Raw genomic sequence first — 23,942 nt, 5'->3', positions numbered from 1 at the left:
GTTGTTTCTGGCTTCTTCCCTAAGAAACAGTTTTCCAGAACTTCTACTATTCAGCTATATGCCCATTCTGCTGTGTATCCATCTATCCATCCCTTCCTCCCTCCCAACTCTCTTCCTTCCTTTACTCTTTCCCGCTCTTCCCTCCATCCCACCATCTATTAGGTGAGTACCAAGCCGCAGATGCGCGGCTGTGGAGGCCATGGTCTTTCTCTGTCCTGAGGATTATTCGTTTGGATCATGAAATGAATCATAAGCTGATTGAGGCAGGTGAGGGAGGGAAGTGGATAGCTCCAGTAATACGTGGGAAGTGATTCAAACCACAAGGCGGTGCAGGTGGGGAGGGGTAGGAGCTCAAGGGAGGGGGAAATCTCTGCGGAGGGGACCATTGCAGCCTCCTTGGAGAGTCTTGAGCATTTGCACTTGATCCATGGGACCCAGGCTGCCACTGAAAGACATTGATCTAAACACGGCAGGACCAGAGTTGTGCCAGGGTGGATCAGATGGGGAGGGGGGAGGGGAGGGGCAGGGGGAACTGCTGCAGTTACCCAGGAGAAAGATGACCGAGGCCTCTGAGGGACTGCAGAGGAGGAGATGGATTTTTGAGATGGTAGCCAAAAGTGGACTTGGTGACCAACTTACTGTGAATGTGAGGGAGGGCCAGCCTTGTGAGTCCGCGTGCAGGATGATGGTGACACCTTGCAGGACTAGAGGTGCACAGTCAGGCCAGTTTCAAAGGAGGAGGGCAGTGCAGAAGGCAGGTAAGAGCTGGTCCTACCACATACCCAGGACGTTCCAGAATGCTGGTCCAGGCCTATCTCCCTCGTAGCCACATGCATTTTATTTGGCTCTGCCAAAGACCATGAGCCCACAGGTAGTGTCTGGCTCCCCTAAGTGTCCTCAAAAGATAATGGGCCCCATGGGCCTTCAGCACAGGCCGAGCCTTGAGATTCCAGGCCATCAGCCTGCGGTTACCTCTGCCTGCGGTCCAATAGCACTCACAGATACCTATCCACGCAGGAGCTTTACGTGGTTCCAGAAAGACCAGGGTAAAGAGCCAGCCCCTGCCTCTTCTGGACCTCAGTTTCCTCCTCACTGCATAGGGGCCAATCTCTTTTTAATATTTAACCTCAGATATATTCCAGAGCTGCCTGGGGTTGTGGGCATTGCTGAAAAAGTATCCAGCAACCGGCACAGCTTAAATTCCAGAAGACACTCAGCCCAGTGCTTAGAGTTTCCTAGGACCTGCTCCTAGCCCTGGTCTCCTGCTGAACTTCAGTTTGCAGCACATATGATGGGGACAGAGAAAGGCAATGACCTTGGGTTGTGTAGAAGCCTCTAGCCTAATAATCGTGATTACCAATTATTAAGCTCCTACTACGTGCCAGACTTGGAACTAGGTATTTCATATGTGTTACCAACATTTGTAACAGCACTACAGGGCGTTATTATCAATTTTATAGGTTTACAGAGGTTGACTACCTTGCCCAAGTTCACACCTTGACCAGTGAGTGGACAGACTGGGATCTGACTTCCCAGCTGTGTGCCTGCCCCTCGGACACACTGACCACTTTCTGCCTGCTCCCCACCTGCTTCTCACTCGAGATGCCAGCCCCACAGGGAACTCTACACGCCCTGCAATTATCGCTAAGAATCTTAGTGTCCCTCCGCCCACATCTCCCAGCACCGGGGATATCAGAGCAGATGGCCTTTGGGGACCAACTAGCCCAGGAATTTCCTACTGAGCGGGGCTGTCACACCTCTTCTAGGGGAGGCCATGTGGCCAGGTCATTCCCAGAAGTTTCTTGTCATCTGTTGATTTTATTGAAAACAGAAGGGGAAGAGTGGTTCAAAGAAAGGGTTTCCTGCTCTGAAGGTGTTTTGAAAACCACAGATGTCATCCTTCCTTCACACAGATGGGGAACCAGGGCCCAGAGAGGCAGGGACTTGCCCAGTGCCTGTGGCAGGCCCGAGGGGCCACAGGCAGGACCCAAATATGGACAGCCACTTTGCAGGCGAGCAAGCCCTCTCCTCGCCCTGGCTCCTTCAGTCCTTCAAGGACAGTTTGCCTGTAAAGGGGCGGCGGGGGCTCAATGCTCCCGGACATCCTTGTTCCAGTAAGCAGTTGGGCAACCCTTCAGTGACCATCATTTTTGTCATTAGGAAGAGGAAGATGTATGTGAAGTAGAAAGTGTGTGAGATTTGAGGGAGGGAAGAGGGCGGAGGGAGGGACATTCTTAGATCTGGTTTTATTGTGGACTGATTGTGTGACTTTGGGCAATTCACGCGTTCAGCTGTTTCTGTTCTATGGTTTGGTTTCCTCAGCTCCCATTCTGGTGCCTTCTCTGTGCTAGTGTGGGATTTCCATTCATTTGTGTGCTCTTTCACTCAGCAAATGTCTGAACCCAGAGGTACTGAAAGAAGTCTTCAAAGACCAATTTAAATACCAGCAGCGCAGCGCTGCTTTCTTTAAAATATGGGAGGAGCGAGCACATTCTTGATCTGTGGGTCATAAGTTCAAGACCCATGTTGGGTATAGAGATTACTAATAAATAAATAAATAAACAAATAAATAAATAAATAAACTCAAAAAAATTTGTTTCAATGTGGGAGGAGCTTTTGACAGGGCAGTTTCTCCTAAGGCCGGAGGCAAAAGGTTCCCTGCCCAATAGTGATGATAACAATTGTAGTTGACATTTAGTAGCTGTTCACTGGGTCCCAGAACTGCTCTAACGCATTTCCATAGATCAGTTCGTTCAGTTCTCACAACCCTGTGAGGTAGAAACTGTTATCCTCATTTTACATGTGGGAGAAATGTGGCACAGGGTCATTAAGCAACTTGTCCAAGAGCATACAGTGAGTAAAAGGCAGAGCTGGGATTTGCCTCTTGAATTTCCTGGAAACCAGGCTGAAAGAGCAAGAGCTACTCATCTGGGACTCATTCTTTGTTTTTTTTTTTTTTTTTAATCAACTTATAATTTTTCTTCCTGATAAACTAGCAAAACCAGCTTTGCCCCAATGGCGAGACTAGGTGGCTTTCCAGCCTCTTGCCAAGGGGACGGAAGGGGCTTGTTCACAATCCCTGCCCTGACCCCTGATGGGCCTCCTTGGTGGGGATCCTGGAGAGGGCAGAGGAATGAGTCCGGCTGAGCCCCAGGAGGCCTCAGAGGACATTCAAGCTGAGGGAGGAGCCAGCCCAGCCCCAGGGCAGGGGGGAGGGGCACAACCGAGTCTTTATCTGGCAGTTAGAAGCTTGGGGCCCAAGCTTGGACCTTCAAGAGCGCCCATCCCATTCTGTGTCCTCTATCCTGGCAGACAGCCCAGTCCTGCCCTCTCTCAGCCCCAGGGAGCCATGCCCGGGCAGCTCCTTCCACCTTCCAGAAGCTCTGACCTCAGGTCCCACACGTGCCCCCTGGAGCTTCTACTCCTGAAGCCCCTGATTTTCATCCAGGGTCCCTCAGGCAGGTCTGTCCATAAACAGCTTGGCGTGGAGGAGGCTCTTAAGAAAGTTCTTTTCTCCTCATATTTCCTCCTCCTCAGGATCTGAAGACTCAGCCTCCCTGGACCTGATCCTCCTCCTGGGTCCGGAAACCCCCCACTGGCCCTCGGGCGAGGTGTCGGGTGAAGGACAGGGTTTCCCTCTTCGTGAGCCTGCTGGCCCTGGACTAGTTGTGGGAACTTGGGCAGGCGACTGCCCTTCTGGAGCCTAGGTTTCCTCATCAAAACAAACAAAAAACAAACAAAACCAGGTACAGCAGTGCGGGCTCCGCAAAGGGAGGTGATTAGGGTGATAAGTAAATAAGATCTTGCATGGGCCTCGCACCTAGAAACAGTTGGTCAGCAAACAGAAGAGAGGACCTTCTTCATTCTGGGCTGGTGCCCTGAGCCTGTATGACCCCTCTGAGCCTCGGTTTACCCCTCTACAAAATCAGGACATCGTCACTGCCCTCCCTCATAGTGGGGTGGCTGTGAGGGGTCTCCCTGCCTACTGCGGGGCTGGGTGGATTTTCTCTGACTTTTAATCTTTGTTTGTCTACGGTATTGGGTTTCTACAGAGTGAGGTGTGCCTTTTGCTGGGTGTGGTCACAAGTGATATCTTGCCTCCCAGAGGCCCCGCTCTGAGGAGCCACCTGGGTGGGGACTGGCCTCTGAGGTGGGAGGGGCTCCGGGGCCAGCAGGAGTTGTGGCCTTGGGGCCCCCATGCCAGGCAGTGGGGGGGAGTGGGGGTGAGAGAAGGCTCCCCTGCCGAAAAGTCTTCTTGACCCCTTTCTAGAAACCCTGGCCCAGGAAGCTGGCCCTGCTGGCGACAGTGACCAGCTGTGGCTTCTGGGGACCAAGTTTAGATTGGGCACAGGAACTTTCACTTTTGTTTCTTTTTACTTCCCCACATTCTGGGAGTGCAGTGACCTAGATTCTAGCAGTTTCATATGTCCGTCTCTGAAAAAAAAAAAAAACAAAACTGCAAGACCTTCAGCACTACTGGGTCCAGTACAACCTGAGCTTGGCACTCAAGGCTGCTTCTAAATTTTGTTTTTAATTTTTTGTTAATATTTATGTATTATTTTGAGAGAGAGAAACAGAGCATGAGTTGGGGAGGGGCAGAGAGAGAGGGAGACACAGAATCTGAAGCAGGCTCCAGGCTCTGAGCCATCAGCACAGAGCCCAACATGGGGCTCAAACTCACAGACCAGGAAATCATGACCTGAGCTGGTCAACTGCTTAACCAACTGAGCCACCCAGGCGTCCCTCAAGGCTGCTTTTAAACCAGCTTCATCTCAGCAACCCACTTGCTCCCTGCATCTCCCCCTTCTCCCCATAGCCCCGGATACACCAGATTCTGGGTCCCCCCTGGCTTTCTTTGTGCCCCTGCATCTCCTCACTGCCTCCTGCAGAAAATCTTTCCCATTCATTGATGGTCCCCACTGCCCACGCCACTCAGTCCCGTGTACCTCCTGTGGTGTCCCACTGTGGCCTGCCTGGGACATTGGAAGGGACATCAGTGTGGGCCTAGCCAAGCCCCTCCCTCAGATAGGGATTCTCTGCCACCTTGACCGTGTGCACCCACACCTCCCCCTGCACGTACACATACACTTATCTTGATCACTCCCTCTTCTCAGAGAAGCTATGAATTCCTTGGAAGCCTGAAGTGAGTCATTCACTTGTCTCCTCTCACCCTACCGTGATAGGACCTTATGGGGTCTCAGGATTTGAAGGGACTTGAAAGTCATCTGACTGGCCTCCAGTGCCTGAATCCTTATGAGAGGAGTCACTTTGCTTATATTCCTCCAGTGCTGGGGAGCTCATTACTTTGTAAGGTTTTCAGTTTTTAGAAAGCTTCGATTGAGAAAAAGATCTTTCTTAGGCTGAGCTGAAATCTGTCATCCTGCCCTTTCCACCCGTTGACCCCAACTTTGCCCTGTGGACCTCAGAATTCATCAGAAGCCTCCACTGTGTCTTCCAAAGTCTGATCCTCTAGGGTGAACATACCCAGTACTTGTACCCATTCCTTATAAGACCCCATTTCCAGCCCCTTCTCCACCTTGTCACTATTTCTGGACACACGACAGATGGTCACTGCCTCCAGACAAGGCCGGGGCAGGCTAGGTGAAGGACTCTGACAGGACCCCCTTCTGGTTCCCTTGAGTAGCTATGGCTTTCATCAGAGATATTCTTTAAGAATCTCTATGACTCCATAATCCCAAACACCACATTAACGTGCTAAACCCCAAATATTTTTTATTATTGTGGTAAAACACACACACACGCGCGCGACATAAAATTTACCATCTTAACCATTTTTGAGTATACTGTTCGGTAGTGTTAAGTATATTCACGTTGTTGTACACCAGATCTCCAAACAGTACCTTCCTTTTTCTTCCTCCCATAAACCTGAAATCATTACCTTTCATACCAGTGAAGGTTTGGCCCCTCACTTGGCCACAAAGACCTGAAGTTCCACCTCTTCCTGCGCCCGGCTACCACCCCCCCTTTGTTCAGTGTCCCCACGTCTGCCCCGCTGTACACCTCCCAAATCCTGGCGTTCAGCCACGCTTCCCCCTGCCTGACCAGACCTCACTGAAGGGCCCTGCTGGGCTCCAGAGTCCTAACTCTTCGGGTCATCGGAACCCCCTCGGGCAGCTAGACTACCAGCGGCATTACCTCACCTCTCAGGACCACATTTAGCCCAGAGTTCCCTGAGGGCAAGCCTTCCTTCTGCTCTCCTCAGAGACCCAGTGGGATCCGATCTGAAGCCCTGGGGGACTTGGGGACTCTGGCTGAGAGAGAGGAAGAAGACTCCCTGTGGGGTCATCTCAGCCTCTGGGGCAAGAAGAGCAGAGGAGAGGAGAGGCAGGGGTAGGGGTAGGCAGGGCGCTTCTTTCATCCTCCTCTTTATACCCTTACTGCTCACAGCCAGGCCTCAGGGAAGGGCCCCTGCCAGAAGGGACTAGCTCAGTGTAATCCCCCCCTCACCCCCGCTGTGGCTTTTACTTTTATTTTTACTTGTAACCCACCCAACTCACTCCCTTTTCACAGAGGGGCACTCCCAGAATCCTAGGGCTGGTGCTCAGTGACTTCACAGTCAGCCTGGCTGGCTCTGACAGGCATCCTTGGGGCCTCCATTCAGGGCCCACCTTCCCCCCGACCCCAGCCCATGTTAGGTTGCTTTTCTACAAGGTCCTCTTGCCCTAGGCTCACCTGCACCTTAGCCCTCTCACTGTTTGCCAGTGCCTGTTTACAAAGCTGTCTCCCTTTTGTCTGTGAGCTCACTGAGGGCAGGACCTCTCACACACAATCCAGGACCTGGAGTAGAGAAGGCGCTCAGAGAGCAGACCAACAGATGGGTGGACGGCGGCTGCTGCTGCTGCTGAATAGATGATGAGTCAGAAGATGGATGGATGAGTGGCGGGGAGACCGATGGAAGGTGTGGGATGGACGGGGTTCCGGCTCAGATCGAAACTGGTGTGGCTTCTGTCCTCTGCTGACCCTGCCTTCACCCACTTAGTCTCTCCCTGGCTCCAGCCTCCTTCATCTTGTCCTTTCAGAGGTCATGACCCAGTTGGGCCCAGGCTCCACCTCTTCCCTCACCACACGCCTGGGTCCAGCTCACCCCCACTGCTCCCCAACACCACCACATTCTTTTCCAACCTGTCCCTCACTCCACCTCCCTGGTGCTGTCCTTCTGTGCTCCCCTTCTTCACTTGTCCCCGTCACCCTCATCACAGCCAGGCCTGTTCTTCCTGGGCTCCCACCTCCCGGTCATTCCCGGTCGCCACTGCATCCAGTGGGTCTGGTCTGAGATACCTCGTCTCCGCACATTTTTTCCCAACGGTTCCATTGCTCACTCTCCCACCCACAACCCCCTGCGTCTTCTGTGCACCTGCAGCCCATCCCTCACCCAGCGGCCAGCACAGTCTCTCAGAAATGCAGATCTCAGGAGCCCAGCCCTGCACCCATTCAGTCGCTTCCGGTTGCCCTGGATAAAAGACCCAAATCCCTAACATGGTCCATATGGCCCTATGTGACCCAGGAGGTGCAGATGTGCAGAGATGTGGAGGGTGACATCAGGGGTATGAAGCAGGGCATCCTGATGGCTCGGTTGGCCCGGGTGCCAAACAGGAGCCACTGCCCATCCCTGTGGCCTGAGGGTCGAGCTGGGCATCACTATGAAGCCTGCCATCCTGCTTGTGGGGAGTCTTTTCCCTGCACTGAGACCCTACTCTCCGTGTTGAAATTATTGCAGCTTCCAAGCAGTTTAATAACGAGGTCCTGAAGGCCCACAACGAGTACCGGCGGCAGCATGGCGTCCCCCCACTGAAGCTCTGCAAGAAGCTCAACCGCGAGGCCCAGCAGTGAGTGTCCCCAGAGCCCCGGGTGACTCTGGCCCTTCGTGGCACTGTGGCTGCAGTCGTGGCAGGGCCCTGGGGTGCCTGGACGGACATAGGATGGGGGTGGGGCAGGGGAGTAGATGCAGCCAGGCTTGAACAACCCTTGTGCCACTTAACCTAGGCAGGTCCTTTTCCTCCAAGCCTCGGTTTGCCCCTCTGTGAAATGAGACTCTTGGGGGCTCAGGAGAGACGCCGGCACGATGCTCCTGGTTTGTACAACAAGCGCGGGGCAGGGAAGGAGGCCCAGCCACCCACCCCAGGTTAGGGCCCATACTCTGGGGCTTCCCTGGCTGGCACCCGCCCTGAGGCAGCACGTGGACTCCGGCAGGTACTCGGAGGCCCTGGCCAGCACGAGGATCCTCAAGCACAGCCCGGAGTCCAGTCGCGGCCAGTGCGGAGAGAACCTGGCATGGGCCTCCTACGATCAGACAGGTAGGTCACTTTCTCAGCTGTCCCTCCCCTACTCTGCCTGAGCTGGGCCTTGGACATGCAGGCCTCCTGGCCCCAGCACCCTCCTCGGTGTGGCCTTGGTGCTACAGGCCCAGAAAGAGAGAGGCACCACAGAGCCCTCTGCCTCTGTTCCCAGGGCTGCCTGCAGGTCACCACAAACTCTCCGATGGCTGGCTCCGGGCCAGGCCGGTGCTGGGTGCCAGGGACACAGAGATGAGTCAGACTGCCCAGCCCTCCTCTTCGAAAGAGCTCCCAGCTGAGGAATGGGGGGGGCGGGCGGGGGCGGGGGCGACAAATCACTTCTGTGCCCTTTTTGTGCAGAGTTTCAGCCTGACCCTGGGGGTGCCCCGGGAGCCCCAGCTACAGAAGAATTGTACTTTCTTCACATGTTTCTTTCTTTTAAGGGTTGGTGTATTAACTTTTAACACCAGAAGAATGCATTCGAGCTTTTTCCGTGTTAGAAAAAAAAATGAGAAAGACAATTCCTCCATCCAAGGTCACAGCCTGGAATGATGATCCCACCACAACTGACCAAACATTCTTGAGCTTCCTGGCTCTGACAGGGCTGTCCGGCTTTTTAGGAAAAATGCTTCAGAGAGCTACTTTGCCCTCTGAAGCCTTCTCCAGACCCCGATGGGAGGATGACATTCATGGGAGTTCCCTGGGGGGGTGGGGGTGGCCTCCTGGTCGCCCCAGAGCAGCTGTGCGCATGCTCCCGAGGAAGGTGGGAGCCTGCAGCCTCCTTCCCAGGCTCAGGCCGTGGGCTTTGGTGGGCCCACGGAGAAATCTCCCTGAAGGGATGGGAACAGATGTGATTGGTCCCAACCTTGTACTGGCTCCCTGTGGAGCCTTGAATGAGTCACTGCCCTCTCTGGGCCCAGTTTCCCCAACTCTGTTTCGTTAGGCTGTCTTTATCCCTACTCTGACTATGCACTGCGATCTTTTGCAGCACTTAAAAAAAAATCCCAACACCCAGTCTTTCCTCCTGGTACAATGAGTCCATGGCAGGCTCCAGGCATCAGCAACGTTTCAGTGCTCCCCAGGTGAAGCCAGAGTGTAGCCTCTGTGGTCTAAGGTCTTGCTACTCAAAATGTGGTCCACTGGCCAAGAAATGCAGACTCAGAGCCTTCGCCCTTGACCTCCTAAAGTCAGAATTTTAACAAGCGCCCCAGGTGATTCATGCACAAATCACAGTTCAGAGTGGGGCTAACTGCTGTGTGATCTGAGACTCCCAGCCGTGGCCCCGGCACCAACAGCTCCCAGGGAGATGCTGGGGATTTTCTCTTACCAGCACCTGCCGGGCCGGGGGCCGGCCGATGCTCCAGGTGAGGACCCTTCTGCCTGCAGTGGAGACCCTGGCCCACCAGCCCAATTACCTTTCCTCCTGTGGATATTTCAGGAGATAGACTTGGGGTGGGATGAGGCAGAGTCTCCCAAAAACTCAGAGCATCATTAAAGCCCTTGGAGTACGTTGCCTTCAGCCCTTGTGCGGAGGCCAAGGGAGAGGAAGGCTTTGCCTAGGATTACATAGCAAGTTGGTGGCAGGGCAGGGACACAGAGGCAGTCCCCCAACCCCAGGCAGGGCTCTTCCCAATCTCCAACAAAGCTCTGTCTTCAGCCTGGTTACACTCCTGGGCAGGAGCCCCCGTTTCAACTCACGGGTGCTTTATCAGACCTCTAACTGTGGGGTGGGTGGTTTGAGGTTAACAGGAGAAGATGGAAAGAGTAGTGAGTGGGTTGATGTTGCTGCTGAGGTGTGGTTTTTTTTTTAACTTTATTTATTTTGAGAGAGAGAGAGCACTCTGGAGGGGCAGAGAGGGGGGGGAGAGAGAATCCCAAGCAAGCTCCATGCTCTCAGTGCAGAGCCCAAGGTGGGGCTCAAACCCACGAACTGTGAGATCATGACCTGAGCCAAAATCCAGAGTCAGACGCTCAGCCAACTGAGCCACCCAGGCGCCCTGGTTCTGCTGCTGAGTTTTAAGCAGTGTCTTTCCCCTACAGGAAAGGAGGTGGCTGATAGATGGTACAGTGAAATCAAGAACTACAACTTCCAGCAGCCCGGCTTCACCTCAGGGACTGGTGAGTGAAGGCCTGGGCCTGGGCGGGGTTGCAGTTCGGAAAAGAACTAACCCTCTGAAAAGTGGCCCTTTCCCACCTATTTTATCTCTTCCGTACTTCTCTGGGATGACTTTGCCCAAAGGGCAAAACTCTCTTTCCCTATCACTTCTCCCAACACGCACACATCCCCCTCCACCTGAGAACACCCCAGCCACACACCCGCCCCCCTTCCCAGCAGCTCCAAGTTCTCCAGATGACTAGTGTGTCACGGGAGGCTGTGGGTTTTACCCGCTGCTCAGTGCTTCCTCCCAGGAGTGGCGCTCTGGCCCATCATCCTACCGCTGGAAAGCCCTCTCTTCAGGAAAAGGGCCCAGCTCCTCACTCTCTCCTCCTGGTCTTAACTCCCTCCACCCTCCTCCAATCCCTCCCTTCACAAGTGCTTCTTACCCCTACAGCCTCGCAGGCTCCCCCTTCATCTTCTCTCTCCAGTTTGGGGTTTAAGTGAGCTCAGAACGCAGAGAGCCTGACCTGTGCTCAGCTCCAGCACTTTTAGTTGTGTGAACTTGGGCTGACTCCCTGTGCTTCCCTGTCCCAGAGGGGGAGGGGTGAGGTGGTAGCCTCCTGGGGACATTCTGAGAGCTGGTGTTTAGATGCAGGGAAGAGCCAGGGGAAGAGCCAGCCATGGGACCATCATGGGACCATCAGCTTTTCTGCGAGGCCTCCAGAGTGAGCAGTAAACGTTTAGCTTACTACAGCCCCACCAGCTGCTCTGAGCTCTGGGCTCCCTCCTGCCCTCAGCAGGCTTTCCTCCCCTGACAATCTGTCTTTCCTCAGAACCAACTCAGATCTACTTGCAGCCAAAGATCGGTCAGAAGGGGCTGTGAGTTTCTCTAACCAGATGACACCAGGGAACCTGAAAAGGGGGTTCTCTGCCCCCACCTTCCCTCTCCCCTGCCCCATTCCACCCATGGGTGGGGCCACTATGGCCTCTCAGCCCCTGGGGCATTCTTCAGAAGCGGGAAGTGACACGTTCTCGGATCCAGTCACTGTTTCCTGTGGTTTGCTGCTCACCCTTCTGGGCCGGGGTTCTTGCAACAGTGTGGGCAGGACTGTGGGGCAGAGGTGGAAATATCTGCAGGGGCATTTCTCCTCCCAGCTCTCCAGGCTGGGGACAGGGAGGTGGCTGTCAGGGCCCTAGGCAAGAATTGATTGTTGTGTGGCTGCTCAGCCCAAGGGATGAGGAAGGGAACAGTAACAACTTCCTACCAGTGTTTAAGGATGCATATGCCTGTCTTCTTTTCATAGTCATCCAGAAGACATTTTATTTCACAGCATCTGGATTTGCTTACCCCACGAGCAAGACTCACTAGCAATTGGACATGTATCAGAGCGAGTGGTTAGCGTTGTTCATGCACATGGCACTTGACAATTATAAAGTGCCTCCACAGCCGCAGCCATGTGAGCCTCACAACACCATTTGTAGGTGGGGCTTTACCCTACCCATTTTGCAGAGGAGGAAACTGAGGCCCATAAAGAGGAAGAGTCTTCTTTTATATCTCCTATCTTCAGCCTGATGCTTTTTCCATGGCCCCTGCTCCGAGGTGGGCATCTCAAAGTGTCAGAGTTGGGAATGGGACTCAACTTTCCAGTTGAGTCCAACCCATTGCCCCACACCTCCCACCCTTAAAGAGGAAAACCCCAGAGCAGCTAGCCCCTCTACTGTCCTCGGTGCCAGTGGGCAATACCGGGGGACAGACTGCCTGATCCTAAGACAGGAGCACAGCGTTGGATGGTGTTATAATCAGAGCCTACAAGACCCTCAGCCTGGTGCGTGTGCCTCAGCCTCCCCAGAGCTGCTGCTTGCAGGGATTCCCCAGCCCGGGTCCATGAGGTAGGGAAGGGCCCTTGAAATACCCTGTGATCTACCCCCACCCACCTGGGCTCAGCATCTTGTGATGAAGGACACAGTTCTGTGCTATGTGCTGAGTGGAGAGGGATGGTTTCTTGCAAAATTCCTTTGTTATTTTCTGTTTTAATGAGTAGGTTAGTCTGTTTATTTATTCTGAGCAAATAATACTTTGACAGGACATGAAGCTTCCAAACTGTATAAGGTAAAAAAATCTTCCTTCCATCCCTGGCTCCAGAACTTTCCCTTCCAACCAGTGATACCAGTTCCCTGGGTATCATCCTAGAGTCGTTCTGATTTTATACCAGCATTTGTGTAAATACCTTCTCTTTTTCCCTTTTTGTATGTGTCAGGTATATGGTCTGTTTTGCACTTTCTTTCTTCACGCAGCAGAGTGTCAGAAATTGTTCCACATTAATACAAAAAGAGCTTTTTCATTCTTGCCTCCTGTTGTATGTTATTCCTTTGGAAGCATATACTGTAACATATTTAATATGTTTTTCAAATGTGTATTCTAGCAAGTTTGGGTCCATAGCAGGAAAGAGGATGTGATCCCTTTAGGGGAAAAAAAAAAAAGAAAAGAAACTGTAAGTGATTTAGTTGGAAACCATTGTGTATCTGATGGTTGCTAAGGAAGTGTGTCCTTTAACTCATCTCTGAATACCCATACTTCATTATCTCTGTAACCAGAGACCTCCCCAGCCAGAGGAAAAATTACTTAGTCTCATCTGTTTGGAAAAGGCTTCCACAGGAATGCACACTGCTGCGATGCACCTTGTGTCTGTAATCATTTCCTTGGTAACCGGCGGATAAAAGGCAGTTCGTCCTTGTCTGGCAGCAGAGAGAGTGAATGGTCAGTAGCCAAAGCATGTGGTTCTCTGGAGAGAAAAGGCTTGTGTGCAAGAGGGCTTGAGCCTTAGTAGAAACGCAGCTTCTAGAAGCAGTGACACGGGGCAAAGCTGCCGAAAGCCTGGAGCTGTGACTCTAAAGCGTAAGGACCAAGCTGAATTGGCAAGAAGTGTTTCTCCTCTATTTTGAAGTGAGAATCAGAGTTTATTGGGCAAAGGGTAATACAAGCTTAAGAATACGTGATAACGATGCGTAATTGGACCCAGGGTTTGCTTTCCTTTAGTTCTTGCTTTGATTTTATCATAGCAACTCTACTGTCCGGGTTTATGTTTGGTTATTCTCACAACTTAGTAACCTCAAATCTTTTATGGATGTAGACAAAGAAAAAAAGTATACCTAAATTTTAAAAATTATAAAAATGGAGTTCATCTCTAGGGCTAAATATACAATTTAACCAATGAACATTTATTCAGTCCTTACCATACATGAGACACAATGGAAGATAGCAACGGAAGGGTTGGAAGAGTGTGATTATCTACCTTTCTTCCGTTCATTTGTTCATTCTTCCTTCCTTCCTTCCTTTCATTTTGCGGTAAAATGTATTTACCATAAAATTAACCATTTTTGAGAATGCAGTTCGATGAGATTAAGCACATTCATGGATTGTACAGCCACTGCCCTACCCATTTCCAGAACTTTTCAGCCGTCACCAAATGAAACTCTGAACCCGTTAAACAATAACTCCCATCCCGCCCTCCCCACCCCCCACCCTTAAGCTCTGGTAACCACTATTCTACTTTTGTCTCTATGAGTTGACTATTCTAGGCACCTAATATAAGTAGAGTCATTAATATTTGCCCTTTTGTGTCTGGCTTATTTCACTTAGCATAATATCCTCAGTGTTCATCCTCAAGGTAGATTGTATCAGAATTTCATTCCTTTTTGAGGCTGAATAATATTTTGTTATGTGTATATGTACAACATTTTGTTCATCCATTCATCCATTGGTGGACATTTGGGTCCCCCCCCCCCTTTTGGTTACTGTAAATAATGCTGCTGTGAATATTGGTGTACAAATATCTGAGTCTCTGCTTTCAGTTCTTCTGGATTTATATCCAGAAGTGGAATTACTGGATCATATGATAATTCTATATTTAATTTTTTGAGGAGTCACCATACTGTCTTCACAGTGGCTACCCAATTTTACATTCCCATCAGCAAAGCATAAGGGTTCCAATCTCTACACTCAACAATACTTGTTATTTTCTTCTTCAAAAAAAAAAAAAAACAAAAAAACAGGGGCACCCAGGAGTGGCTGGCTTCGGCTCAGGTCATGATCTCACAGTTCATGGGTTTGAGCCCCACATCAGGTTCTGTGCTGACAGCTCAGAGCCTGGAGTCTATTTCGGATTCTGTGTCTCTCTCCCTGCCCCTCCCTTGCTCGCACCCTCTCTCTGTCTCAAAAATAAACATTAAAAATATTTAAAATAATAATAATATTCATCCTAATGGATGTAAAGTGGTTACCCTCTTTCTTTGTTACCTGCCTTGTGAGAAACCTAGTTACTCTGATTATAATTTTCCTCCTTCCGTCTGTCTCTTATATTCTTCATCAGATATTTATTGAGCATCTACCTGTTCCAACCTCAGTGCTAAACACTGGGTATATTATGGTCAATAAGAAAGGTGAGGTTCCCACCCTCAAGGAGGAAACATAGTCTCTCAGAGTTGTTTTAGCAAATGAATGCCATTCTGTGATATGGAAGTAAATATTGACTTGTCAAAGGATCTCTATGAGTCCTCAACAGTAAAAGTGGGAGGGAGCTTATCCCTCCCAACCTCTACTCCTAGGAGCCAGAAGTGTTAATGGTCATTGAGCAGAGAGTCCATTACAGCAACTCTCTGACCCCAAAGCAGAAGGGGAGTTGGAAGCTGAGCTATATTAAAAGCTCAAAAAAAGCAGTGAGTGAGGGGCAGGCAGCCTGAGATGGAGAGAAGCCTAGCAAACCACAGAAGTATCTGGAAGGTCAGGCAGTAGCTTGAGACAGAACTGGACTGTTGGGCTCAGAGCAGAGGGAATTGGAGGAGGCTCTAACCTGTCAAGGTCTCAAAGAGCTCGAAATAGAAAGCGTGCACCTCAGTGAGGGTGGAGCCCACGTCCAAGATGGTTCTTCCACATGCCTCTTTATTCACTCATTTCATTCATTCATTCATTCAACAAAAGTTTAGCTTACACTTTTCATGTGCCAGGCTGCACCACGGTACTGAGTATACTGAAACAATTTCATTCCTGCCTTTGTGAGTCTTATAGCCTAGTCAAAGAGCCAAGCAGATTAGCAAGAAATCAAACACACAGAACATTGCAAATGGGAAGAATGCTGAGGGGGGAAAACAGGGCATGATAAGATGACCTGGAGAGGGAGGTGTTCAGGAAATGAGTCATTGTGAAAGACATCTCTGCACAAGTGACATTCAGGCTGAGGCCTAAGGGACAAGAAGATGTTGATCATCATTTTGTGTTCCACACAATGGCCAGGGTGTATAAGGACTCCGGTGGGAAGTAACTGATGTGCCCAAGGAATGGAAAAGGGGCCATGGGGCCAAAGCATTCGCTTTCATCACTTTTATTCTAGATGCAATTGGAAGCAATTGAAGGATTTTTAAGCAGGAAAGTAAACAAATATGTCTAAAAATGGTTACTCTGGCTACTTTGGTAGAAAGTGAATTAGAGGAGGCAAAGGCAGATGCTAGGGAGCCCATCACGGGCCGTTACCATGGTCCAAGTGAGAGTGTTTGTGGTTGAGACCAAAGTTTGGGAGTAGATGTACTTAGGATTTTTTGGAGTTAGAATCTTCAGGATCAAATGATGTGTTGTCGAGGGAGAAATGAGGGAGAAGGAGGAATAGAGACCAGCCCCTAGCTGGGGTTGTGTGAGTAGAGGGATCATTAATGGAAATGGAAGGTAGGGTAGGAAGAGGAGCAAACTCTGGGGGGTGGGGAGGGCGGGGAACCAAAATCAAGAGTGAGGTTTGAATAGGTTACATTTGAGATGCCTGTGAGTCATCCAAGTGGAAATGTCAAGTAAATAGTTGTATCTGGAACACAGAGATTTGGGCTGGAGAAATACATTTGGGAGCCAGGGAAAGATGAAATTACCTAAAGAACGCAGCAAGAAAAAACCAGCCCAGGGCTGAGCCTTGGGAAGCGAAGACCCCTCCAACATTTGCAAGTGAGAAGGAAGAGGAGGACAAAGAGGCAGTGAGATGGGGATGCCTGGGAAGGGCAGCATCGTGGGAACCAGAAGAGGGGAGTGCTTTGAAAAGGGGAGTTGCTGACCCTATTAAATGTTCCTGAGATGTCACACAAGATAGAGACAAAAAGGGATCTTTGGGGGAACATGGAGCTAGATCATCAGTGACCCTGAAGAGTACAGTCTGGGAGCGGGGTGGAGAGAGGTGCTGAAAGGGTGTCATCCAAACTATTGGGGTCACTCAGCTTTGTTGTGATCTCTGGGAGACCGTGAAACCTTGAGGCACTGAGAATCGGTGAGCTGAGGATCTGTGAGGCTGATTGAGAGGACCCGAAACCTCCGAAAAGCAGCCAGGCCTGTGTCTCCTTCCTCTCATTGGTGTGTGTGAAGATCAAGCTTCCTAAGATCAAGTGTGGCGTTCAAGAATCCTTCGAAACATCCTTCTCCAGATTCTGCTAACTGATCTGTTCCCTTGTCCCCCCATCTGTGCCCCTACAGGACACTTCACTGCAATGGTATGGAAGAGTACGAAGAAGATGGGAGTGGGGAAGGCACCTGCAAGTGATGGGTCTTCCTTCGTGGTGGCCCGATACTTCCCGGCAGGGAATGTCGTCAACCAGGGCTTCTTTGAAGAAAACGTCCTGCCTCCAAAGAAGTAATTCATTAGATGTAATGGGAAGGTGGCGGACTTAGCGTGGATACAAAGTACCTAGAACAACAAAAACTCAGCGGTGTGTCTGTCCCTGTGGGCGTGTGTGCTTGGTGTGTGTTTGATGCATGTGAGTGTCTTTTGCACACACACACTTGCACATACGGTTCTGCATGAACTTATTCTTATCAAAGGAAGGAGCGTATGAATCCTTTATCCTAATGGTTATCTAGACCACAATTATTTCGACTTTAGGAGGAAAAATCAACTTGAAATCGTTTGTTGTTTTTTTTTTAAAGCTAACTTCTTTTGTATATTTCTTACGATATCCATCCCTGGGCTTTTTCTATTCCAAATGTTTGCGATGCTTAGAAGTGAAATTCATTTTGTACGATCTTCTTGCATTGTAATCTACTTTTGGTAGATATTTAAGAATATTAAAGTCTCATTTAACTGTAACATAAAACAGCTTTAAACACATAAACATAAAGCAGCTGCCACTGGGAACTTGGGGCAGGCAGCAAGTCCATTTCACAGACTCCCTGAGATTTCTCAGTTGTAAGACATGAGGTCATTGACATGCCTCCTGGAATCCTCTACTGGGAATGCCAAAGAACAAATGGAGAGAAAAGTTTTACTTCCTTGCGTTTTCTACCTTTAAAGAGCAAAATACCACCACTACCACCACCCTTGCCCTGCCCCCACCTTTTTTCTTAAAATTCTCTGGCAATACAGAGCTCAATATGTGCCTTCTGGTTTCTAAGGCCTTGCTTGGGTCAGGCCTGAAATCACCCCCTCCCCCGCCTCTGCTAGGTGGCCCAGGCCCCGCTCTGGGAGAAAGCCCCTTACACGGCCTGGGCTCATGGCCAAGCATCCGACAGATGAAGTCAGTGCGCGTGGGGGAGAGTGTGAGCTCACCAGGGCCCCCAGAGGAAACCCTCCAGCCTCTGCCCTCCCCTCACACAGGGCGGGAGCCCCGCTGTTCCGGGCAGCTGTGGCTGCAGCTGTGCTGGCTGCTCCCTCCAGGAATGTGACAGGCCCAGACGTTCCAGGGAGAGATCCCATGTGGAGGGTTAGGACCGCCAACTTGCTTCTGTGTTTTGCCTCAGACTATACAAAGTTCCCCTGAATAACAATTTCACATGGTCCACGTGAGGAGCACCAACCCAGATGCCCAACTGAGTGCCGTGAATGTGTGGCATCTCCGAGTCCTAAGATAGCAAGGGTGGGAGTCAGAAGGCCGCCAGCTTAAAGACAGAAGTCTGAGCAGGCCAGTCAGGAAACATGCTTCCTGAAGGTCTGGGTTACACTGTGAAACAGTCTCATGCTGTGCCCTTCGTTTCACCCAGGGATATTGACTAAGACAACAATAAAATCTTTTTCTTTTGTGTAACATCCTCCATGTCATTCATACCTGATTCTTAATTGGTGTCTAAGGTAATCATAACTGTCAGTTCAGGTCTTAAGTAACTCAAGCTTCTGAATACCTCCAACCTCTCCCCTGTACTTTGTGCCTCTTGGGCAGCCATGTTTTGAACATGTGACCCACCCTCACGCAGCTGATTGGACTAAAGAGTTTGCCAGTTGCACTGAAAAAATTAAGATGCCGTGAGTTTGAACGAGGGCCACGGCAAGCCAAAACTGTATGTAAGCCAAGTTGCCAGCTGAAAATACATAGAAGTGAGAAAGCCAGTTGTTAGAGGTACAAAAGGGGTGGAGTGAGCTTCCTAGCTCCAGGCCAAATCTGTGTATGTTTAGAGCACACCCCTCATCTTCAGGGCTTCCCAACGAAATGATAGGCTAACTGCTGCTCCCCAGAAGGTTAGAATATTAGGGTCCCTTCCCTCAGGAAGTCTTATTCAACCAAAGAATGAGCTGGACAGAAAGCTGAGGATGGGTGGAATAAAAAGACTGGGCTGAGGCCACACCTAGGCCACCACCTGGAGCAACAAGGACTGAATGACCAGTCAGTGAACTTCCCAGTGGCTCCCAGGGACACCTTCCACCCAGTACACATACATGACTGGGTGGTGGACGCAGGCGTGCATCCAGGCTCTTGATGCTTCCATCTGTTTCCTCAGGTGGCTGGAGAAAGAAAAAAGCTGACCAAAAGAGCATTCTAGGCTGAAGAAATGCCATGCAACAAAGCTGGCTGAGCAGGTGGTCATTAATGTCACTTCTTTAATGGATTTCTTAAAGACAGCAACTCCCACAATTAGTAAGAGCCAAAGACAAGCCAGGTTACCAGTTCTCCTTTGTCGCCAGAGAGCAGCGGAAGGAATTAGGAATCCTGGCCCCAAGCTCTAGCCCTGTGCTCTTAGGGTTGTGTGCCCTTTCCCACCTGGCTGCAATCTGTCCAGCTGTACATGGTCTGGCACAAAGTTAAGTCCACTGGATCTTCCCAGGTCCCGCGACACTCCCTATGCCCACCTTTCTTAACTGGAGAGACTTCCTGCCCTGGTGTTCTAGTGCCTAAAACAAATGCAAAGGGGCACAGCCACCACCTCCACCAAAATGGCCCCAACGCTAAAGGATGTGGGTACAAAGAAGTGGATGCAACAACAGGTCTGACCCAGCATCCGCTACTCATGGTTGAAATGCCCCTGGAGGTGAGGTCTGCCAGCCTCACAAGGGCAGGCCTAGATGCCAATGGGAATGAAAAGGCGGTTGGCATCAACACCAAGAGCTCTCACCTGCACCCAAGTCTCGGCCACTTCTCGCGAGATCAGGGTTGGCGAAGCATTTAGAGCTCCGTTAGTCTCACATGGAGGAAACGGTTAGAGAGGAACCCATCTACACCACACAGCTAGTCTGGTGGCGAGGCTGATATCAGACTTCTTTTCATGGGGAAAAACAGTTCTTAGCCTTTTGTAGAGATACGTCAAGAGACTGAGTGCCTGTACTCCAGGTATCAAAGTGAACAAAGGCAGCTTTCAAACGTAAGTACTTTTAAGTAATTTTCAAGTTGCCAAATCCCCAAAGAAAAAGCCTGGTCTAAAATGGAAGGGTGTGGTACAGAGCCATTGAATGACAACTTGACCAAGCCAGGCCGGGAAAGAGCCTGTAGGCTCGCATTCCCCCACGCTCCTGGCACCACTTTGCCCAGTAGGGGCACTAAGGCCCGCCTTAGGGTCAGGAGTGGGGCTCGGGGCCCAGGTTCTCTCTGTGCAGTCTGGCCATCCCCGCAAAGGCCTGCCCCTCGCCGGGGGCTCCCCAAGCGCCGGGTGGGGCCCCTGGGCTCTTCCACTGTCCGCAGGAGCCAGGCCCTTGGGGAAGCCCACGCCCGCCCGGGTTGCCGAGGGGTGACGCCCCGGGTCTCAGACGGCTTCTCTCTGTGGCCCCCGCCTGTAAAGCGGGCACGGGCGGCTGGGTGGTGAACGTGGGAGGTTCTGCCACGGGCATTGCGGAAGCCCCGTGGCAAGAGGGGGAGGGGGGCCCACTGCTTCCCGGCGGGAGCCGCGGCGGCCGAGCGGGTGGCGCTGCCGGCTGGCCTCCGCGGCCGGAGATGGCTCCCCAGCTCCACCGCGTGGCCAGAAGGGGCTCGGGGAGCCAGCCCAGAGGGGACGCGGGATTCCAGACCACGCCCCCTCCACCATCAGGAGCCAACCAGACCAAGGCAGGTATTTAGGAAGGGAGCAGCCAAGAACACCAGCACTGGGCGAACTGATTAATAAAGTAACGGCTATTAACATTTATGCCAAACTTTGTGCTTAACACTCTCTAGTCATGTTCTCATTTAAACTCTTGAGATTATTCCCATCTCGTGGTTGAGGAAACATGTTTAGAGAGTCCTGAGCTACCTGTCCAAGTCCACACTTGGAGAGAGCTGACCCACCACAGCCCCCAAAGTTGCATGACTACAGACTTGGTAATGTGGAGAGAAGGTCCCAGTTTGCTGTGGAACCGAAATAATCAGTGCGTCAGAGACCCTCCCATCCCCCAATGTGTGGCTAACTTTGACCCTGCTCCAACCAGTAGCCTCTGCCTCTCCATTTTAAAGAAGAATGGTGCCCATGGCTACAAAGGTCAGAACCTGAACTTCTCTGTTGACCAGGAGCCTTGGCAGAGAAAGGTACCTTGAGGCTTGAGAATCAGAGCCTGGTGAGAACTAGGGAGTTAGGAGCTTCCTGGAAAGGTGAAGAGCACAGAATTAGAGAAGGCTTGGGTTCCAGTCCCTAGTCAGCTTCCAACCCACTGTGGGATCTTGAGCAAGTCCCTTCTCTACTCTGGGCCTGTTTCGCTATCTGCGAGAAGATTCTTTTAGATCCCAAAATCTACTTTCTTCTCTTCCCATTCCACCCCCCACCCAAACTGGCTCTAATATTCCAGAAATAGCCTTGAACTAAATTTGAAAAGCCCCAGATGAGAGCTGCAATCCTTCTGAGTTTCTCCTGAGCTCTGGGCCCAGGGCTTTAAGTCCTGGCAGTGGACCTAGCCTTGGCACATTGGAACCATCAAAGGGGAGAAAAGTCCTGTGCCTCTGAGAAGGGCCTCAGAGGGCAGGCATTGTGATGACTTCATCCACTCTATGACATCACCCTCTCTCCCAGCCCCCCTCCTCTCTGATCAACTGCTCTGCAAACAACCATCAATCTGAAACCCAAAGGTCTGAGAAAGTCTGTTCTCCAGTACCTGCTGCTGATCTGCCTCAGCCAGCAAGAAGCACCATGAAGTTGGAATTCATGGAGAAAAACTACAACAGCTTCGTGCTGCAGAAGCTGAACAAACAGAGGAAATGCAAAGAGTACTGGGACATGTCCCTGACTGTGGACCACCATGTCTTCTTTGCACATCGCAACGTGCTGGCTGCTGTCTCTCCACTGGTGAAGAGCCTCATCTCCAGCAATGACGTGCAGACCACCGATGAGCTCTTTATCACCATTGACCCCAACTACCTGAGTCCGGCCACGGTGGACCAGCTCCTGGACTACTTCTACAGCGGCAGGGTGGTGATCTCGGAGCAGAACGTGGAGGAGCTCCTTCGTGGGGCCCAATATTTCAACACACCACGCCTTCAAATCCACTGTAATGACTTCCTGATTAAGTCCATCTGCCAAGCAAACTGCTTGCGCTACCTCTTCTTGGCTGAGTTGTTTGAGCTCAAAGAGGTATCAGACGTGGCCTACGCTGGCATTCGTGACAACTTCCACTACTGGGCCAGTCCTGAGGGCTCTATGCACTTCATGCGCTGTCCACCTGTCATTTTTGGCCGCCTGCTCCGAGATGAAAACTTGCATGTGCTCAATGAGGACCAGGCTCTCAGTGCACTCATCAATTGGGTGTACTTCCGGAAGGATGAGCGGGAGATGTATTTCAAGAAGTTCTTCAATTACATCAACCTTAATGCTGTCTCCAACAAGACACTGATGTTTGCCAGCAACAAGTTGATGGGCATGGAGAACAGCTCAACCCACACGACCCTGATTGAGAGTGTCCTTATGGACCGAAAACAGGAGAGGCCATGCAGCTTGTTGCGCTACCAGCGGAAAGGGGCCCTGCTTGATTCGGTGGTCATTCTAGGGGGCCAGAAGGCCCAGGGCAAGTTCAATGATGGAGTGTTTGCCTATATTATCCAGGAGAACCTGTGGTTGAAGCTGTCAGAGATGCCCTATCGGGCAGCAGCACTTAGCGCCACCTCTGCTGGTCGTTACATCTACATCTCTGGTGGCACCACTGAGCAGATTTCAGGGCTGAAGACAGCTTGGCGGTATGACATGGATGACAACTCCTGGACCAAGTTGCCAGACCTGCCAATTGGACTTGTCTTCCACACCATGGTGACCTGCGGGGGCACAGTGTACTCAGTGGGTGGGAGCATTGCTCCAAGGCAGTATGTCTCCAATATCTATCGCTATGATGAGCGCAAGGAGGCCTGGTGTCTGGCAGGGAAGATGAGCATCCCTATGGATGGCACAGCTGTGACCACCAAGGGTGACCAGAAGCTGTACATTGTCACTGGGCGGTGCTTGGTGAAGGGCTACATTTCCAGGGTTGGAGTGGTGGACTGCTTTGACACCAGCACTGGGGATGTGACCCAATGTGTCACCTTCCCCATTGAGTTCAACCACCGGCCCTTGCTCTCTTTCCATCAGGACAACATCCTCTGTGTACACAGCCACCGGCAGAGTGTGGAAATCAACCTGCAGAAGATAAAGGCCACCAAGACAACCACTTTGGTGCCACTCTTGCCCAATAACTGCCCTTTGGATGTGTCCCATGCTATATGCTCCATTGGAGACAGCAAAGTGTTTGTGTGTGGGGGTGTCACCGCAGCCAGCGATGTCCAGACAAAGGACTACACCATCAACCCAAACGCCTACTTGTTGGATCAAAAGACAGGCGAGTGGAAGACCCTGGCCCCGCCACCGGAAGCACTAGACTGTCCTGCCTGCTGTCTAGCCAAACTACCTTGCAAGATTCTTCAAAGGATTTAAACAACTTTTTAAGGGGGAGAATAAGTAAATGCCTTATTATTCACAATTTAGTGAGAAAAAGAGAGGGAGATGGCCTCTTGATTCCTTCTTAGTGATCCAGTCCATGTATGGCCCTGAAAGAGGAGATCCTGGGCTAGGGCTGCTCCCATGTGTGGAAATTCAGGGCTACTGTGTCACTGGCGGGATCCCAGCTGAGGCTGGAATGGAGCCTCCTGTGGGTGGGACTAAAGCATCTCCTGGGCACTGGCCACGGTGGTGTCTGGAAAACCCCCACTCTATCCCCTATAGTCATCTCGCCAGTATCTACTAGACTGACAGATAAAGCATTTGCTTAGAGTTATAAAACCTCAGGCGCCTCCAACATTCACTGCCCTTGAGTCTGTCTACCCAGGAAGGCAGGGGAGGGGAGATCCCAGGTTTGGGACAGACTCACAGGCTGGGAGTGAGGTAGGGGAGGGTAGAG

At 51.2% G+C, this 23,942-nt stretch overlaps 2 protein-coding genes across 3 annotated transcripts in view; both read left to right on the top strand.

The window, feature by feature from the left end:
- GLIPR2 (GLI pathogenesis related 2) overlaps positions 1-18,442 on the top strand; it is a 31,198-nt gene extending 12,756 nt beyond the window's left edge. The window contains exons 1-5 of one of the 2 annotated variants that reach the window (XM_029920234.1): positions 6,592-6,919; positions 7,739-7,847; positions 8,212-8,315; positions 10,335-10,412; positions 16,895-18,442. In XM_029920234.1, coding sequence (XP_029776094.1) covers positions 6,913-6,919; positions 7,739-7,847; positions 8,212-8,315; positions 10,335-10,412; positions 16,895-17,055 — 459 coding nt within the window. In that variant the 5' untranslated portion in view covers positions 6,592-6,912 and the 3' untranslated portion in view covers positions 17,056-18,442. Of the gene's footprint in view, positions 1-6,591; positions 6,920-7,738; positions 7,848-8,211; positions 8,316-10,334; positions 10,413-16,894 lie in introns of those variants that run through there. The other variant, XM_029920233.1, reaches the window with a different exon arrangement.
- A 3,150-nt stretch (positions 18,443-21,592) lies between these two features.
- On the top strand, positions 21,593-23,541 carry CCIN (calicin). Its single transcript, XM_029920362.1, has one exon. The coding sequence runs from the start codon at positions 21,713-21,715 to the stop codon at positions 23,477-23,479; it is 1,767 nt and encodes a 588-aa protein (XP_029776222.1). The 5' UTR covers positions 21,593-21,712; the 3' UTR covers positions 23,480-23,541.
- Positions 23,542-23,942: the final 401 nt, after the last annotated feature.

Source organism: Suricata suricatta, chromosome 13 (genome assembly GCF_006229205.1).
Source record: "Suricata suricatta isolate VVHF042 chromosome 13, meerkat_22Aug2017_6uvM2_HiC, whole genome shotgun sequence".
Classification (NCBI taxonomy): domain Eukaryota; kingdom Metazoa; phylum Chordata; class Mammalia; order Carnivora; family Herpestidae; genus Suricata; species Suricata suricatta.
This window is presented reverse-complemented; position numbering and strand designations above follow the sequence as displayed.